A 19789-nucleotide genomic window follows, 5' to 3' on the forward strand; every position below is an offset into this window, starting at 1 on the left:
GACGTTTCATGACCCAAGTAGGTAACGTCATCAGTGTTAGCAGGGAGCAGGAGGAGGACTGTGGGGCCCTTGGTGCTCTCTGAGTTTGGTTGTTTTCTTGCAGATGTTTCAGGACCCTAACTAGGTAACATCCTCAGTGATGGAGCGCCCACGATTTCTAGAGGCCAGCTGTTCCACTGGTTAATTGTCCTCACTGTTAAGAAGTTTCTCCTTAATTCCAGGTTGCTTCTCTCCTTGATTAGTTTCCATCTATCGTTTCTCATCCTGCCTTCAGGTGCTTTGGAAAATAGGTTGACTCCCCTCTTCTTTGTGGCAGCCCCTCAAATATTGGAACACTGCTATCATGTCACCCCTATTTCTTCTTTTTTTTAGACTTTTCTTTAGAATTGAAAAGGGGGCCAATCTGTAGCAACCCACCGAAGCCGGGATGCGGCGTGCGTTTCTAATTTTGGCCTTCCAAGCCAGCCAAAGCAGAGGATCAGATAACAGAAGCACGTCTACAGCATGCAAAGATAGTAGACAGAGGAGAATTAATGCATACCAATTGAGACCCAAAGGAATACTTGCCAGAAATGTGTTATTTTAAACATTCAGAATAGACTCATCGAAAATAAATCCTGTCTCTTCACCCCCTCGCCCCTCCCCCCTCTGCTGGGCTGGCTCCCCACTGAATTGGGTGCCAATCACACGTCTGACATCACCCCAGGAAGGCAGAATGCAAGGGCGGGGCTATGCAGATGAGGAGGCGGGGCAGCCGGTTTTCACTCTGGAGCACTGCCCTGTAAAATTTGGAATAAAGCAGATTTTTACAGCAGGCCTTTTTTTTCCCCCTCGCACCTGCTAGGAGCTCAGTTGGAGCCGAGCGGCTCTAACCATGTTTTGTTTATTTGACTTGCAAAGTGGGAAACCTGCCTTGCATTTTGGAGGATGCCAGATCTGACTGGCGCCACTATTAGGGGAAGTAAACATGGAATCGCAATCAGGTGTTTGGGCCGCTTTTCAGATCAGGCAATTAAAATGCCGGGAGAAGGGGAGAAGGAAAGGCTGTGGCTGATGGTTAAGGCAGAAGCTGGAGCCTTACCCCAAGGTAAACCATCACTTCCTTTGTTTGCTTTCAAGCTGGATGGCACCATCTCAGCCAGATGTGGTTTGCAGAGTATAAATCACGGTTAAACAAAGGCTTAATGCACTGAGTGACCCAACCAGCAAATTCATTTAGTTTCAGGGAGCTCACAAACTCTGGACCAATGGCGTTGTTTGCCCAAGATTTTCTATACTGGGAAAGTCATCCTAAATCAAGGGTCTTCAGACTTGGCCCTTTTAGGACTTGTGGACTTCAACTCCCAGAATTCCTCAGCCAGGCACGCTGGCTGAAGAATTCTGGGAGTTGAAGTCCACAAGTCCTAAAAGGGCCAAGTTTGAAAACCCCTGTCCTAAATCAATGTCTGGTGACTAAGCTGGCAAAGCCTATATTTGGAGCCAGTTGCATTTGAGTAGTGATCTTGCCTCCGAGGCCCCAAAGCCCCAGGAAAGAATAAAGTAATAAATGGGGCAAACGCCCCCCCAAATTCACAGGCACTCATCCACAGTAGTTCATCCGCAGGTGGCAAGATCCGTGGATTGGATTCCAGCCCCCTTAATAGGGATCGCATCGAGGGGCGCAACCCATGCACTTTGAGGGCCACACCCGAGATATCAGGCCCCCCCCAGAAGGCGGTTACAACCGAAGACACATCTCTTGCGCTGGCTACGCACCACCATCACACATTTCCCCCCCCCTCCACCTTAGCAACAGGCAGTTTGCTAGTTTTCATCAGCTCGAAAACTCTCGCTGCATAATTGGCACCCGTTGCGGAGGAGAACTTCGTACCGATTAATTCCCCAGAGGTTGATGGAGGAGCGTGCGGGCGAGAGCAGTGGTGTGCTTGCCTTTCCCCTTGAATTTTGTTCTTTTTTTTAAATTTAGGTGTGGCATTTATAATAATAATAATAAAAAGTTGGAAGGGACCTTGGAAGTCATCTAGTCCAACCCCCTGCTCAGGCAGGAAACCCTACACCATTTCGGACAAATGGCTGTCCAGTCTCTTCTTAAAAACTTCCAGTGTGGAGCATTCACCGCTTCTGGAGGCAGGTTGTTCCACTGGTTCATTGTTCTAACTGTCAGGAAGTTTCTCCTTAGTTCTAGGTTGCTTCTCTCCTTGATGAGTTTCCATCCGCTGCACTCCTTTCTCACCAATAGGCAAGTCCTCGGCTTACGACTCAGGCTCAGGGCTGCGGCCGCAAAGAGCGAAAGTCAGGCAAAGAGGAATATTCTGGTTTTGACTTACAAGGAACCCTTGGACCTGGTGGACCAGAATTTCCGTCGTTAAGCAAGACGGTGAAGTGAGCTTTGCCCCATTTTGACAAACTCCCTTGCCCCGGTTAAGGAGATCCCTGCAGTTAGTCACTTGGTTGTTAAGTGAATGTGGCTTCTCCCTTGAGGTTGTCAAAAGGTCGCAAAAGGGGATCACGTGACTTTGCGACTGTCGTAAATGTGAGTCGGTTGCCAAGCGTCCGAATTTTGACCACACGACCGTTGGGGATGCTGCAGCGGACGTAAGTGTGAAAAAGGGGCTACGAGTCATTGTTTTCAGGGCTGTTGTAACTTGGAACAGTCACTAAACTGTTGTAAGCTGAGGACCACCTGTAGTCTGCTTAAAGCAATACAGACCTGCTGTCATGTTCACTGATGGGTGGAATAATATCCCCTTCCTCATTCATTTTTCACTATTGCTGACGGGAGGGGAGGACCTGGCCCATGGCCGTTTATTTATGTGCCACTGACCCGTATCAGAAGAGTAGCCGGATCCCTCCTGACCATTGCAAAATGGCATTATATCTTGAGTCAGCAATGTTTCTGACGGGGGATAGGGGAGGGGAAGGACCCTGGCGTACAGGTAGTCCTCGACTTAACAACCGTTCATTTAGCGACCGTTCGAAATTACGACGACACTGGGGGGAAAAGAGACGACCAGTCCTTGCACTGACAGCATTCCCACATCACGTGATCAAAATGTGTGTGTGTGTGTGTGTGGAGGGGGGTGTTTAGCAACTCACAGGGATCATGTGAGGGCCATCTGTGACCTTCCCAACCAGCTTCCAGCCAGCCAATTCAATGGGGGGGGAAGTCAGATTTGTTTAATGATTATATGATCCACTTAACGACAGATTCGTTTATGGCAAAAAAAAAAAAAGGCTCTAAAATCAGACCCTGGCTCCCTTAATAACTGCCTGGCTTAGCAAAGGAAATGAGGGTCGTAAGTTAAGGACTACCTGTATATTTTCTTAATGGATAATTATCCTGAACAGACAGGTCTGCAATCGTTGAGCACCCATTATTTGGAGGGGCAAAACCAGGAGGCACCGCGCAGGAAAACCATTTAAAATTTAAAATGACAATTTAAACGCTTCTTTGCTTCTCCCTGGCTTCGGAAAAACAACAGAAAGAAGCCTGGTTCGTACATCACTCTAAACAAGGTCAGTTACAAGGCTTAAGAAGCAACATTTGAACAATAGGCAAAGCTTGGGTAGTTTTAAGGGAGGGGGGAAGGAGAAGAAGAAGCACGGGGGGGGGGGGTGTTTTAATGTAAAATGCAGCCTGATTCGTACTTATTATTCAAACTGAGAACCCGGAATAATTGCAATCGTTCTCAACCTGCTTTGGGAACCCAGACTGCTTGGGTCTGTCAAACGCCCCAGGTCTGAAATTCTGAAAGATACAATCTAAATAGCGGTGATCAAAAATTTAAAAAAAAATGGAGGGTGGGGGGAGATAAGGCTGATTTACAGCAATTTGGGAAGTTTTGAAGCAAGCGCTGCGATCTCACAGGGGGGCTGATTGTGTGGCTGGACCCGCCCAGCGGTTACCCAGAGATGGAAAAACCACGCCTGGTTGAGTCTCTTTTTCATTTGACGCCGCAAAATATTGGGCCGTAAAGAATTTATAGGCCAGGATGGATAAAGTCGTCCTCCCCCCTAAAAAAAAAAAAAAAAAAGCAGCAGCGGCAGCAAGTGGACGATAGAAAAATGCTGGTGGGTGGGGGAAGAAAAAGAGACAGGGGGGGGAAAGAAAGGGAAAAAAGGATGCACACGATGGAGAAATTGTACGCATAATGAAATCAGGGCGAGGAAGCGATTTAATAGGCACGGGGCCCAGCAAGACAGCTCGCCGACTCAAATCTTCCATGAAAAGAGCCTTGTAAAAAAAATATAACGCCGGGAAGAATTTAACTCAGCTGAGGTTAAAAGGGATGCACAGGAACCTTGTAAAGCTTAAAATCCTGGAAAAAAGGAGCTGTCAGTTTTCCAACAGAGGCCAGCTTGGATAAGCAAGGAGCAGACATGAACGCTGGGAGGATGAAGCCGAGAAAGGCCAGGGCAGAAGCTTGGGAAACCGGCTGAAAATTAAGGAGAAAGAGGGTAAAAGCCTAAATAAGGTAGTCCTCGACTTGCAACTGTTTGTTTAGGGACCGTTCAAAGTTACAATGGCCCTGAAAAAAGCGACTTCGCATCATTTTTGATACTCAAATTGGCCACGTAAGGATTCCTTATACGCAATGCTGGTTTGGGTACCATTCCCGTAGGATTTGTCCAAACAGCAGCTAGGAAAACCCCCTCTTAGCATTTATAGGTGGGGAAGGATTTTGATTTTCTGCTTACAGATAGTCCTCGATTTACAACAGTTCATTTAGTGACCGTTCCAAGTTACGACGGCGCTGAAAAAAAAGTGACTCCTGCCCGTTTTTCACACGACCAGATGTGCTGTCTGGGGAATTCTGGGAATTGAAGTCCAGGTCTTTAAAAGTTGCTAAAGTTGGGGGGGAAACCCTGCTTTTTCAGTGCCATCTGCAAGAACATTTATAAACCAACAATATTTGAAGAAAGCCCAGCTGTTTGGGTACCAAGCCCCCCCCCCCAGGGTGCAGTCAGACAGATAGCGCTGGCCAACTTGACGGATGGATTTTTATGCTCAGAAACTTGACAGCTGCTCAATGCTTCCCATTTCCTGCATTTGAAGTTTCGCCCTTGCAAAAAAGGAGACACCACCAAAGGTGGGGGGGTTTTCTCGCCCTGGCATCCAGATTTTGTGGGATGTTGAAGAAAAAGACAAACAGGGTGTGTGTGTGTGTGTGTGTGTGTGTGTGTGTGCCGGATTTGGAAAAGCATTACAGCTGATAGAATGTATGGCAAGCTGAAATCCTACAAGTACAAGGTAAGTTGGCTGCATAAAGGGACTCCTTATACGTGATGCTGGTTCGGGGACCAATCCACAAAATTGGTCCAAACGGGTAGCTAGCAAAACCACCCTTAGCATTTATTGGTCGGGAGGGATTTTGCTCCTCGACTTACAACAGTTCGTTTAGTGACCGAAGTTACGACAGCACTGATAAAAGGGCCGTACGTTTTCCACTTAGGACCGTCACAGCATCCTCCTGGCCAAGGGATCAAAATTTAGGCACTTTGGCAATGGGCTCATCTTTGTGATGATGGCAGCGCCCCCGGGGGGGGTCACGTGATCCCCTTTGGCGACCTTCTGACAAGCAACGTCAGTGGGGGGGAATCCACTTAACAACCGGGTTACTCACTTAACAACCGCAGGGATTCGCTTAATAATGCGTGACCAGGGAGGTCATAAAATGGGGCAAAGCTCCCTCAGCAACTATCTCGGTTAGCAGTGGGAGATTTTGGGGCTTCAATTGTGCTTGTAAGTCAACAGCTACTTGTGTACTTGAAGGGTTCCATCTCCCTGTTTTCATCAGCCAGGACCTACAGCTCCCTTCCTTCCTTCCTTCCTTCCTTCCTTCCTTCCTTCCTTCCTTCCTTCCTTCCTTCCTTCCTTCCTTCCTTCCTTCCTTCCTTCCTTCCTAGTGACCCTGGGGATAAAGTTGCCTTAAAAGGGTGTTTGGGGGGTCCCTGGGAGGTCAGGCGTTGAACAGAGGTGAGCAAAATGGCAGGCAGGGAGGATGCAGGTTCCAATTATGCCTATTGTCTGGTGACGGGTGCGGGTTGCGTGTGTTTACCGAATCAACCTCCTCTCAACCAGCAGCAAAATGGAGATTCTGCCTGTCAAAGGCGATCGGAGCAAGCAGGGGGAAAAAAAATCTAAATGCTTTGGGGGGGGTGGAGAGGGGAAGGGGGCTGATCTCTGGCTGGATTCAATCTTCATTTGACTGCATTTGTTGAGGGAAAGAGCCGGTTTTAATTGATTAATTGGTAAAATTTATTAGCTGCCCATCTTGCTGCAGGGTGACTCGGGGAGGCTTACATTTATATCCAAAGATAAAACCGCTGTAATTTGTAATATAAATACAAGGCTATCAAATCAACTTAGCTGCAAAGATAGGGGGGAAAGGGTGGGGTCTGTTAATCCGTCAATCAGTCCCAGCGGGAAGCCCCTCCATTGGCACCCCGAGCCAACAGACACGGCCGTGTTTTTCAGCTCTTACAGAGGCCTGGAGCTGAGCTGACTTAATCAGGGTTTACTGAAGATTCTGAAATAGGGGTTTGCTTATCTTGGATTCCCCCAACCCCAGATTGCCTTAGTCCAGTGTCTGAACCCAGCCAGAGGATTCAGACATTTAGCAGAACGATGAAGAGAATCATTATATATTTTCATTTTCCATCTTCCCTGAGATCTCCCAAAGATAATCTAGCAATAGCAATAAGCACTTAGACTTATATGCCGCTTCACAGGGCTTTACACCCTTCTCTCAGTGGCTTACAGAGTCAGCATTTTGTCCCCCCAACAATCTGGGTCCTCGTTTTACTGACCTCGGAAGAAGGAGGGAAGGCTGAATCAACCTTGAGCAGATCGAGATTGAACTGCTGGCAGTTGGCAGAGTTAGCCTGCAATGCTGCATTCTCACCACAGCTCTGGGCTAAATATACAAACTTGACCCCTTCTGCAGGTTCAAAAGGCTTCAACCTGGGACGGCCAAAGGCACCGGGCACCATGGCGACAGCGTCGCCAACAGCCGCCGTGGTGACCGCCACTGTGGTGACCACGGCGGCCGCTATGGACTTGCGCGACTGGATCTTCCTCTGCTATGGGCTGGTGGCCTTTCTGAGTGAGGTGATTGACAGCACGACCTGCCCCTCGGTCTGCCGGTGTGACAACGGCTTCATTTACTGCAACGACCGGGGCCTCACCTCCATCCCGGCTGACATTCCGGACGATGCCACCACCCTCTATCTGCAGAATAACCAGATCAACAATGCGGGAATCCCTTCTAGTTTGAAGAAGAAACTCAACGTTCAGGTGAGCCAGAGGAGAGGAGAGGAGATGGAGAAGGAGGTGAGGGGCCAATTATGTTTAGGTTTCTGAGGGATCCTTGGGGCTCTCTGACCTTGGTAGATTTCTTGCAGACGTTTCGTGATCCAACTAGGTAACATCATCATGTTGAATGGAGTGGGGTTCGCTCTCATTTTATTATATACTAGTGGCTTGCCCTATCAGTGGTGCTGGGGATGGGTTCTTGGTGGTCCCACGATTAGGCTGTTAATTACTGTTAGCTTGTTTGACTGAGTTGCTAGTTTCTTGATTGGGATATCTGCGGTATTTTATTGGGGTATGTTAATCTCACAAGCAGTGACTAACACCAAGATTAATACTGGACTAACAATTAGGAAGCAGTTCTCAAGAGTGGTGAGACAGAATGCTAACCACCTCCCATTCTGTCCTCCGCAAATTTTACTTCTAGAAACAAGGTTAGCTTTGGACCATCTAGAACAGACATGTCAAACTCGCGACGTCACGTGACATCGTATTGGAACTTTTCCCCCATTGCCGACAATGGGGTGGGCGCAGTTTCCTCGTGACGCGTCCGGCCCCCGGGCTGGCAATTTCACACCCTTGATCTAGAACCTCGCTTAGTTCTAAGCTCAGGAACACTGTCGAGTTTTCTAAATTAAGCACCATGTAATCTCCTCCCTTTCCGCCCTGCTGAATGACGGATTCCTCTGATTCCCGGCAGGTCATCTACCTCTACGAAAATGATCTGGACGAATTCCCCGTCAACCTGCCTCGCTCGCTGAAGGAGCTGCATCTGCAGGACAACAACGTCCGTACCATCGCCCGGGACTCCCTGGCCAGGATCCCTCTGCTGGAGAAACTGCACTTGGACGACAACTCGGTCTCCACCGTCAGCATTGAGGACGATGCCTTTGCTGACAGCACCCGCCTCAAGCTGCTTTTTCTCTCCCGCAACCACCTCAGCAGCATCCCATCCGGGCTGCCGCGCACTCTGGAGGAGCTTCGCCTGGATGACAACCGCATCTCCACCATTCCCCTCCACGCTTTCAAAGGCCTGAACAGCTTGCGGCGTTTGGTGCTGGACGGCAACCTGCTCGCCAACCAGCGCATCGCGGACGACACTTTCAGCCGCCTGCAGAACCTCAGCGAGCTCTCGCTGGTGCGCAATTCCCTGGCGGCCCCGCCACTCAACCTGCCCAGCGCCCACCTGCAGAAGCTGTACCTTCAGGACAACGCCATCAGCCACATCCCGTACAACACCCTGTCCAAGATGAGGGAACTAGAGAAGCTCGACCTGTCCAACAACAACCTGACCACCCTGCCCAAGGGCCTTTTTGATGATCTGGATGGCCTTTCCCAGCTCCTGCTGAGGAACAACCCGTGGTACTGCGGCTGCAACCTCATGTGGCTGAGGGATTGGGTCAAGGCCCGAGCTGCGGTAGTCAACGTCAGAGGACTGATGTGCCAAGGGCCTGACCGGGTCAGAGGGATGGCCATCAAAGACATCACCAATGAGATGGATGAGTGTTTTGATGTTGGCCAGCAAAGCAACTCAGCGGTGGCGGCCAAGACGACGGCCAGCAATGCTGCCGTCACCACCCCGCAGGGCTCCCTCTTCACCCTCAAAGCCAAACGCCCAGGCATCCAGCTGCCTGATTCCAACATCGACTATCCAATGGCCACCGGATCGGGAGCCAAGACGCTGGTGCTGAACGTCAAGCCGCTGACTGCCGACAGCATCCGCATCAGCTGGAAGGCGTCCCTTCCGGCAGCCTCCTTCCGCCTGAGCTGGTTGCGCCTGGGCCACAGCCCGGCCGTCGGCTCCATCACCGAGACGCTGGTGCAAGGCGACAAGACCGAGTACCTCCTGACCGCCCTGGAGCCCAAGTCCACCTACATCATCTGCATGGTCACCATGGAGACAGGCAACACCTACATCCCGGACGAGAGCCCTGTGTGCGCCAAAGCCGAGACCGCCGACATGTACAGTCCCACTACCACCCTCAACCACGAGCAAAACCTCGACCCCATGGCTGGGCTGCCCCTGGCGGGGATCATCGGCGGGGCAGTGGCCTTGGTCTTTCTCTTCCTGGTCATGGCTGCCATTTGCTGGTACGTCCACCGGACCGGTGAGCTACTGACGCGCGAGCGAGGCAGTCGCAAGAAGGACGACTACATGGAGTCGGGCACCAAGAAAGACAACTCCATCTTGGAAATTCGAGGGCCCGGCTTGCAAATGATCCCCATCAATCCTCACCGGGCGAAGGAAGAATACGTCATCCACACCATATTCCCTTCCAATGGAACCAGCCTTTACAAAAGTACCCACACAATTGGCTACGGCACAACTCGGGGATACAGAGAAGGGGGCATCCCAGACGTAGACTACGCCTATACATGATGCAAAGTTTTTCCCCTCCTTCCAGATGCATCGTGCCGCCTTCCCCCCCCCTGCGCCCACAGTACACACGCTCCCATTTTTACCCTCTCCCCAACCTCTCTCTCACAAACACACGCACACCGCACACAGGTTTGGGTTTGGATCGGTTCTTTGGATGGGTGGTTTTCGGGAGGGGGGGGGTTTGGCCGAGAAGGAAGAGAAACGGGCAAACGCAGACTTATATTTTCAGAGCAGAACCAGCTAGAACCGAAGGGGAGGGAAAGGGAAGCAAATTTTACAAACCAACCTCTTTTGTAGGGGAGGGGAAGAGCGAGAAAACCCACACAGCGTACACAACGAAGTTTTGAAAAGTAGATACGGAGGGGACAAAAGACATAATTTATATTTAATATGCCAGATTTAAAACAAAAACAAAACAAAAAACAAAAAAAGGAGCGGTCGGGAGGAACAATTGTGAATGAACTTTTGGTTTTATTGGGCTTGCGGTGGTTGTTGTTTTTTTTTCCCCTGCAAGGGGATAGAAGGGAACAGGGGAAGATCTAGAGGAAATGACACTGAGAATCAAAAAAAAAAATGCTACCTGTTTATCTTTCTTCCTGTATAAATCTTCTATTTTGTTCAGGGGTTAGATTATAAAAAAAAAGAAAGAAAGAAAGAAAAATGGATACCCTTGTCGTGATGGCTAAACTGTCAACTGTCCTGGAGGATGCGTGGGGAGATCATTCTTGTTTTGCACCCCGTAATTCTGCTTTCCTTACAGGTTCTGGATTTATCGTGCAAAATTGAACAATGCGGTTCAGGGGCGGGGTCCCCCCCCGTTTTTCTTTGGAGGGGGGCGTTCTGAAAAATCGCTCTTTGTCACAACTGGAGAATCTTCTGTGGTCTTCTGGTCAACGCAGCTTCAGTGATAAAGCTCTCCATCGTTACCTCCTCTTCACCCAGCTATCATTCGAGACGATTTTCTCTTCGTAGGAATAAACTCACCATGTAGCCCTTGCCTTTTTAGCAAAACAAACAAACAAACGAAAACTGACGTGTGAAGATGGGACAGGCCAGCAGCGTCTTCCAACCAGCAAGATAATCAAACCTTCCATGGTGGGGGGGAGGGGGGCTCTGAATACCCAATGAATCTCAGGTTCACACGGGAATGGTTTTTTGAGATGTTCCCAAGATGGTTCAAAAGTTCTGTCTCTCTCTTAACTCAGTATTTGCTAACTTGGGGGGATCTGGGGATCCTGATAGGTGCCACGGTCTCCATGTCACCTCAATGCAAGGTCCTGGTCTCTTCCATCCAACTTGTGGTTCGTCAAATCAAACGTACAGCTTCTTTCTCCTTCCAAGAGCTTCCTGCCCTTGTGTTCTCATGTGAGGAGGATGAGCAGATCGCTTGTGGCACTTCAGGCAAGTGGCAACCACACTGGCTGCCATTTTCTCAATTGTACCCCCCAATTTAGACCTCTCACGGATTCAGTGCAGGGCTTGTTTCTCTCCAGAGCGAATCCAGGGGCTCAAAAGTTGCAGAGTTACTGTAGCCAAAGGCAGGTCCTCCAGATGATCAGGAGGCTGAAAAGCCAGTTAAGGTTCAAAACAGCTGGCCGTCTTGGAGGGGGGGGGGGGAAGCAAAGCTGCTTGATAACGCAGTTGCGGTGGAGAAGGAGAAGAAGAAGAGACTGCGGATCGTGGTGGAGTTGGCGAAGTTGAGCGCAATTGACTCAGAGCAACCCACAATTCAGAGTTGTTTGTAAACAGTTAACGGAATAACAAGAGTTGGAGGGGACCTTGGACCCAGTACCATTTTAGACAAAACGGCCACTGATGCAGGACAAAGCACTTGGAACGTTGGCTTGACCTGGTGGATTTTGGGCAGCACCGATGGGCTGACCTCCGAGAATGCCCACACGCAAGACTCAAGTTTGGTCTTCTAGCATTGCCAGGGAAAGTTTTTATTTGCGCGGAGGCGCCCAAGAACAACAAAGAAGAGTGTGCAGAGCCAAGGCTACAACTGGCTGATGGACTACTGCTCTGAGTCACTGTAGGATCTGACCCTGGTTCTGACTAAACCCCGAGACGGTCTTTCCCGACCTTCAGGAAAACACACAAACAAGCCGGGAGAAGGAGGGTGGGAGGATGAGAGAAGAAATTGCTCCAGCCTAGCTAATATTTATCCACCAAACATCGCTTTCCATAATCAGGGCCTGGGACCCAAGGTGCTGGTCTCACCTCCCGTGAAGTGTAATTTTATTAAATGCTTCACTCCGTACCCAGCACTTCACAAAACGAGATAATGTGAGCAGGCTCTCGGGGAGCTGGCGTTTAGCACACGGCAAAGTCGAAATTTAAAATATATATATATTTTTAAAAAAACGTGCCCAAAAAATGCCTCTCCCCATCTCTCATTAACGTGGGTGATTTGATGGGTGCCGGTATATGCCGGCGTGTGCTTGGCATTTGCCGTCACAAGCAATTTGCAGCTCAGAGTTGTCAAGTTTGAGTTTTAGGAGAGGTTTTTTTTATTTATTTAATTTTGAAAACAACAAGCTAGAGAAAGGAGCCAGGGGCATCCCAGAGGAGTGAAAACGGGCCTTTGTGCTTGACCTTTTGCAACCTTCTTAGGGATAGTTGCATTTAAACCATGATCTTTATGGCCTGGTATTTCCAGAGCTGTTTTGTTGTTGTTTTTTTAGGACCACCATGCCCAACATCCTTGTTTATTAACTAAGTTAGCTGGCACCAAAAGGAGTGGAAGGGTATCACAAAGCTGGAACAGGCAAAACATCCAGCGGTTCCTTATTTTTGGATCTTGAATGGCTGAGCAAGATACAGATAGTCCCCAACTTACAAGCATTCATTTAGTGACCAAAGTTACACTAAAAAAAAGTGACTTACAGTATGACCGTTTTCCAGACTTGTGATTTTTGCAGCCTCCCCGTGATCACCTGGTCAAAATTCGGACGCTTGGCAACTGACTCGTGTTTATGACGGTTGCAATGTCTCCTGGTCTGTGTTTGTGTGTGTGTGTGTGTGTGTGTGTGATGTGGTCCCCCTTTTTGCAACCTTTTGACAAGCAAAGCCAGTGAGGAAGTCAGACTCATTTAACAACTGCAGGGATTCACTTAGCTGTGACAAGACAGGCTGTAAAATGGGGCAAAACGCTCTGAGCAACCGTCTGGCTTAGCGACAGAAATTTTGGGCCCAAATTGTGGTTGTAAGTCAAGGATGACTTGAGGAACAAATAGGGGGGTCCCCGCAAAGTTTTATTTGGAGAAGCAAAAACTGAACGAGGGTTACCTGGCGGAGTTGGGAGGGAGGCAAGGGAATCAAAAGGAGAGGGTGAGTGGGATGGGATGGGGGGGTCCTTATTAAAAAGCTCCCCCCCTTTTGCAATCTGAATACTTTAGAAGTTCCCAGTAAGGCTCCTCGACGCTCATCAGTTTGCCCTGTCCATCCCCATCAAAAGTAAGCAGCTATTTTAGGCTTCCTGCTGGCTTGGTGACAGCGCATACAATGGCTCCATTTCCACCTGCTTGTCTAAGATAACAATTTTGGGAACAGACAAAGCTGGGGAGGGAAACCTCCCATTTCACGCCCCCCCCCCTCGTATCTTCCTTTCTATTCGGACTTCTGCGTCTGATGGGTTCGTATCCCAACTCACCTTCCATCTTCCTGGCCAGCATCCCAAATCCCTTCTGAAAAACCCGAGTTTTAAAAGAACATCGGGGTCCGGCACGTGGCCATAAAATGCACTCTCCCCCCCCCCACACACTGCAATGTCACTCCACCCACATATTGTCCATGCTCCAAAACCAGAAAATGTGACGTCTGTCCATCAAATGTCCGTCGGCCTTAAAAAGAAATATATGGCGGTTCCACTAGGATGATCCCTGATGGATGGCAATGAGCCGAGGTTGTGATTGACGACTTGCCAATTAAAAAATAATAATTTAGATCAGCCCAGTTTGCTAGCCTCTCAAGTGCCCTCGGAGGGCCGGGGATTATGGAAACTAGATTCCAGTCACTGGGGGGGGGGGAACTACAGGTTGGCGAAGAAGTCCCTCCCAGCCTCCGATGTGTTTCTGTTCGTCCTTGGCAAGGGTCTTATCGGCACTCGGCAGGCGGGCTAAAATGTCTCTGTTCAAATGGTGTTTCGGTCCTTGCGGCATCAGCCTTGCTTGACAAACGGCCTTTTTTATTTATTTATTTTTAAAAGCCACCTTTTGCTTTTCCCCTGCACATCCTTCTTGGCAAGCCTGACTCCTTTCAGGAAAAGAGAATTCAGGAGCTGTTTGCGATGGTTAATTGTTTTTTTTAAGGCTCAACAGAAGTACAAAAGTGGCATTTGCTGATCAGGGAAATGTAGAAGGGCAAGTTCTTAAAATAGCCAGGGCCAAGGCGCGCAGGACTAGCAACTTGCTTTTTCTAGAAAAACAAACCAACCAGGGAGATACATAGGAACGCTTTCCAATCCTTGCACAAAACGTGACAGGAAGAGAAATTCGGTCTTGCCTATAATGTTCCCATAGGATGGCTGAGATTTAATCTGGCCAGGCGGGAGGGGGAGGTGTGTTCTTCCCACTGTGGGTGAACTACAATTCCCAGTGTCCCTCTCTACGGGCTGTACCAGCTGGATTAATGGAACGTGGCCAATGTGGTCCACATCTGGAAGGACACAAGCTCCCCTCGAGGGTCCAAAGCAAACTTCTAACCCATTCCCAAGTTCTCATCCTTGGGAACTTTAAGATGCGTGGACTCCCAACTCCCAGAGTTCCGTGCTGGCTGGGGAATTCTCGGAGTTGAAATCCACCCATCTTAAAAGTCCCAAGTTTATGGAACACTGTTGTAGCCTGTCTGTAGCACTGATACCATGTTGTAGACTAGCCCTTCCACTTAGCTTGAGATCGTCTATATTTTGACAATGGATCCAGCCCAGTATGGCTGGGCAACCTGTCCCCATATTAAACAGCTTCAGAATGTCAAGACCTTCAGATCCAAGGCTGCCTTGCAGTCCGCAAGACAGATCTTTCCCCCCAGGGCACACTTGGATATTGAGAAGGAAGGACTCAAAGGTCAGGTTGATCGATGTGACTCAGACCAGTAATCCAACTGCTGCTTTATGGATGTAAACCATCTTCCAAGGCAAGAACCACACCATGCGGGCCGCTAATGTGGTAGAGATGGAGGGAATCAGCAAAAAGGAACTGAGAGGATAAAAGATGCAAAATATATAGCTTTCTTGAGCGGCCAAGACTGGTGACTGGAGAAGAAGGTGGGATGGGTTGGAGATTCTTGGCTTCTAGATCAAAGCATCTTCTCTTGACCACAAAGGGGCCCGTCAAGGCATGGTTGATGTAATCTGTCAAGCCAAAGAAGGGTGCCCTTCCATTGGGCAGGACCTCCATGCCCAAGGTCAAGATGAGAAAGAAAAACAGGAGAATACTGGAGGACGCCAACAGCTGGAGAGGCTCTCCAATGCACATGGGACTAACCCAGTTTCCTCCAGAATGTCTGCACAGACCAGTCCTGATTGCTGGCTTGCTGGATTCTTCCCTTCTGGGAGGGGTTGCCGAAACCAACTTCCCTTGGATAGGGCCTCAACTCCAAAGGGACCCACTCGGTCTCCACTTTAGTATCTTCAGCTGTCCTCCACCACTCTAGACAACTCAGCAAAATCCACAGCCTTGTGGACAGGTGAAAATCCAAGCCTTGTCCATCCTGATGTTACTTGGGTCAACTGGGACGACAAGTCCCCAAGTTCCAGAGGTCATCACCTTGTGGTAGATTCCTTGATTAGACCCACAGATGAACCTGGGAGCGTCTGAAGCCAAGGCGTAAAGTTCCTCTGGAGGTGCACCTAGTTGTGACCTTCCCAGGTCTCTGATTCCTCCCCGCGCAACTGAAGGCAACGGAAGTCAAGGAAGAGAACAACTTTCCCCATCATCAGTGATTTGAGAACAGCTCAAGGTCTTCAGCAAAGGGCAGACTTAGCCCATCGAGAGGGGCTTGGCGCGTGGAAACGGCGATAAAGAGAGACTACTGTAGAAGAGAGAGAGGACATTGATGGCCCCGTGGGATTTGATCTAAAGGTTTAAAAAAGCCTTTTGAAAAACTGACTGGGATCACAGTGGCCAGTAACAGTTTTTTTTAAAAAAAAAAGACAATTTTGGACAAGTAAGCCTTGTCCCGCTCACCACTGCCTCACGTCCCAGCTATTCTTGCACCAGTTCCCAAGCTGAGTTTTCCGTCTTGAACTCTCTACGCCAAACTAAGGGTGTTTATTTCTTTTCTTTTTTTTCTGTTGACCCCTACCCCACCCCTTCCTCTTTTCTTGACTTCAGAGAAACCAAAGTGCTCTCTTTGGCGCAACCTTTGGCCTCCTCCTCCTCTTCCTCCTCCTCCTCCTCATTTTAGGTGCCTTGAAAATTTTCAAATGTTTCAAAATATATATATATAAATATATATATATATATATATGAATGTCTCGCAAATTCTCTTAGTCCTTTTTTTCCTCCCCTCCGTTTTTCATAGAAAAACAAAAAAAGTACAACTTTAAAAAATTAATTATTAAAAATAAAGAAACAAAAAAAAAAGCAAGAGAGTTTTTATTTATTTATTTGTTTTTATTTATTTATTTATTTATGAGACTTATATACCGCTTTTAAGGGCAAGCACTCTCTAAGCGGTGTACACCAGTAAGCAATGTATATATATATATATATATTTACATTGCCCCCAACAATCTGGGTCCTCATTTGACCTACCCCGGAAGGATGGAAGGCTGAGTCAACCTTGACCCGGTGAGATTTGAACCGCTGACCTGCTGAACACCGTCAGCTAAAGTGGCCTGCAGTACTGCACTCTAACTGCTACGCCACCTCGGCTCTTTTTTTCCCTTGGGGGGGGGGGCGGGAGGGGGAAATAAAATGGGAAAAGGTTTAATTTTAACAGCCAGCTTCACACAATATGACGAGGCACTGGTCTTTTGATGGGGTTTGTAAGCACCCAATTTTTGCTAGTTCGTCCCTGATTATTTTAGACGAGGGTCACATTAAAACAGCCCATCCATCAGGTTTTGTTAGGTAAGCCATGATTGATTGGGATGACACAACATGCCAAGCCACAGACTGTAAAACCACAGTGCCTTGATTCATACTTGATTTTAAACCAGGGTTTCCCAACCTTGGCCGTTTTTGGCTGTGTGGACTTCAACTCCCAGAATTGACCATTGATAAGTATTCTGGAGGTTGAAGTCCACACACCAGGAAAGGGCTGAGGTTGGGAAATGCTGGTTTAAGCCGTGGTTTACTAATTATGAATGATTAAAAGTTGGTGGGTTGCATTAACACAATATATTATGCAATAAAGGTTGGAACCACAATACCTAGGTTCGTAACCACTTTGTACCATTATTTAACCATGGCTTTCTGAGTAAATTCACAGAATAAGCTAAACTGAGCTGGCCAACCTTTCTGGACCTCTTCCTTAAGTGCTGAACTATGATTCCTAACCAACATGGCGCAATGATTGCTTCTTGAATGCCCTAATATAAAAGTTTAGATCCCTGCAGAGAGAAGTCTAGCTTCTCAGCAACAACATCAACAAAAAATTCTACCCTGGTCCTTTTCTGTGTCTCTTTCAACTCCGATCTTAGTCACTTGCTCCAATTATTTTCTTATAATTTGGGCCCAGTCGCTATTTTAAGGAAGTTGAGGCAGTGGACCTCAGCTGAATTTTGAAAAAGAGTGTGATGGAGGCAAGATTTGAACTCGGACCTCCAGCAGCCCAGACCCCCAGAGGAGATAAAACGTGACTTCTCTAGACTACTCGAGCTTGCCTCCTGGATTGTGATATTCCCCCCGGGGGGGGGATTATTTTCTGCCACTTTGTAAATGGTGGTTTCTGCTAAATTTAAGATAAAACTCAAGTTCATTACTTCGGCATTAGACAGGCTCCAGAATCTGCCCGCAGGTTAATGGATTTCTCCAGGGGATAAAAGTGCCACTTTTCAGCGGGCAGCGATGACAAGCAGGGCAGAGGGGTGATGCCACCTCTATGGAGATGGAGGTCTTGGAGGGGGGTTGGATTTTGGGTTTCAGCCCACATTGCCAGTTGGGGTGAAGGCACAAGCCGAGAAGAAGACCAGAGCAAAACAAGAATCGTTCATATCTGCTTGAGCATCTTAAGGCTATTTTTTTTTTTAAATACTCCATGCTCTAAGTATGCCCACCAAGCCGCTTTATGGAAAGCATGAGGACAACGTCTTATATTTAAACAATTCAAAACTATTAATTGGAAAGGATGCAGAAGGAAAAGGAAAATTTTAGGTAGTTTACACAGAAAAAGGCTGGATGAAAAACTAGGTTTTTGGCGGGCTCCTAAAAGACACAGCTGCCTCCCAAATTCACACACACACACACACACACCCATCAAAAAACAGCCAGAGTTAACCATCAAGTAACCTGGTCAGTTTCAACACACACGGCACTCAGATCTGAAATGATAGCTTCCGGTTTCCTGTGGTGGAGGGTCCTAATGGGTCAAAAAAAAATGATAATATAGAGGCAATTTTGGAAGGGGTTGGGAGACACCCCCAGAGTTTGGAAAGCAACCTGAGAATGATTTGACAGTTCAGCTTGGGCGTCCGTGCCAGGGTCGACGGACACATTGCAAACCCAAACAAATTTTATCGCTGGTTAGAGCAGTATGTGAAGTTGGAGAATTTGGGGTGGGGTGGGGGCACAGAATCCTCTCTCCAAACCCAAAATGAACCCTGTAGGTGTGTGCGAATAGGTAGCTGAGACTCTGAAACCAACCAAACCAGGTTTTTAATCATCCTTATTTTGTTCCTGGAGGAAAGAACTGCGTTATGAAAAGAATTCCCCAAACGTAACCTGCGTTTCAGCAAAAATGTGTTATGCAACATCCGAGTTACCATAGTACGCACGTTTGTCCACATGCATATACACCTAATACAACATTGCAGCTCATTTTAATGCCTAACGCCGCACTACCGTTCCTTTTATGCCCAATGCAACATTGCAGCTTGTTTTAATGCTCAATGCAACATTGCAGCCAGTTTTAACGCCGAGTGGAGCATTTGTAGTTTATTTTAACACCCAATACAACATTGCACTTGGTTTTCACGCCAGGCCAAATCCTGGCCAACTCCCCACCCCCCACCCGTCCATCAGGACCTCAGTCTCTCTTGTCTTCCTTTTTTTTTAACCATTTTTCCTTGCCTGCAGGCGTCTTGCCATTTGCTTTTTATAAACGCTGCTTTTATTCTCTCTAAGCCCACATTTATTGACCTACATCAACTCTTCAAGGGTTGGAGGGAGAGATTGGGCGAGGTTTGTTGTTTTTTTTAAATCTTAAAAATAAAAACCCAAGGAGAGAAAATTGGGGAAGGGGGGGCTTGCGAGGGAGGAAGAAAGATGGATATTAATTTGGGAAAGAGGTCAGATAGGCAAGAAGGAAAATGTGCAGATTTAGAGAGCAAAAAAAACAAAACAAACCACCTTCCTGATTTAACAAGAGAGGGAAAAGGCAGTCTGGAGATCTGGGTCTATTAATAGACCAGAACCACCAAATGCCAGCTCGGAGAGAAAGACAGGCTCATCACACACTGAGGCGCAGCTGGAAAAAAAGTGCTTCTGGGCCCCCCAATGGATAGCAAGCACATCTTCTTAACAGCCTAATTCATGCTCTGCTCAGGGAGCAGAAAATCTCCGTAGTTAACCAAGGCTACTGAAGCATCGGATGGCGTGACCCAGATGGAGGCCGAGGCAGCAGCTGGGAGTAGGCTGGGAGGGGAGGCCCGTCTCCTCCGCCTCGGGGTTTCTCCACCTCGGGACCTGGAGAAGATGGGTGGGCTTCGGCTCCTGGCTTGGCTGGGGAATTCTGGGAGTTAAAAGTGTCAGGGTAGAGCTGGAAGGGGCCTTGGAGGTCTTCCAGTCTGACCCCCCCCCCGCTCGAGCAGGAGACCCTAAACCATTCCAGACCATCTCTTCTTGAAAACCTCCAGTGATGGAGCACCCACAATTCCTAGTGGTAAGCTGTTCCACTGGTTAATTGTCCTCACTGTCAGGAAGTTTCTCCTTAAT

General features: G+C 48.2%; 2 protein-coding genes across 6 annotated transcripts in view; one reads left to right on the top strand and one right to left on the bottom strand.

Annotated features, from left to right (window-relative positions):
- The window catches only part of FLRT1 (fibronectin leucine rich transmembrane protein 1), an 85812-nt gene extending 73230 nt beyond the window's left edge, over positions 1–12582 (top strand). For 3 of the 4 annotated variants that reach the window (XM_039363512.1, XM_039363511.1, XM_039363509.1), the window contains 2 exons: positions 6948–7297; positions 8013–12582. In XM_039363512.1, coding sequence (XP_039219446.1) covers positions 6992–7297; positions 8013–9692 — 1986 coding nt within the window. In that variant the 5' untranslated portion in view covers positions 6948–6991 and the 3' untranslated portion in view covers positions 9693–12582. Of the gene's footprint in view, positions 1–2634; positions 3517–6947; positions 7298–8012 lie in introns of those variants that run through there. The other variant, XM_039363513.1, reaches the window with a different exon arrangement.
- The window catches only part of MACROD1 (mono-ADP ribosylhydrolase 1), a 167993-nt gene that overhangs the window by 131166 nt on the left and 17038 nt on the right, over positions 1–19789 (bottom strand). The window lies entirely within an intron of this gene.

The sequence above is a fragment of the Crotalus tigris genome, unplaced genomic scaffold (genome assembly GCF_016545835.1).
Source record: "Crotalus tigris isolate CLP2741 ecotype Arizona unplaced genomic scaffold, ASM1654583v1 scf7180000019553.37968852642:3898890, whole genome shotgun sequence".
In the NCBI taxonomy this organism is placed as follows: Eukaryota; Metazoa; Chordata; class Lepidosauria; order Squamata; family Viperidae; genus Crotalus; species Crotalus tigris.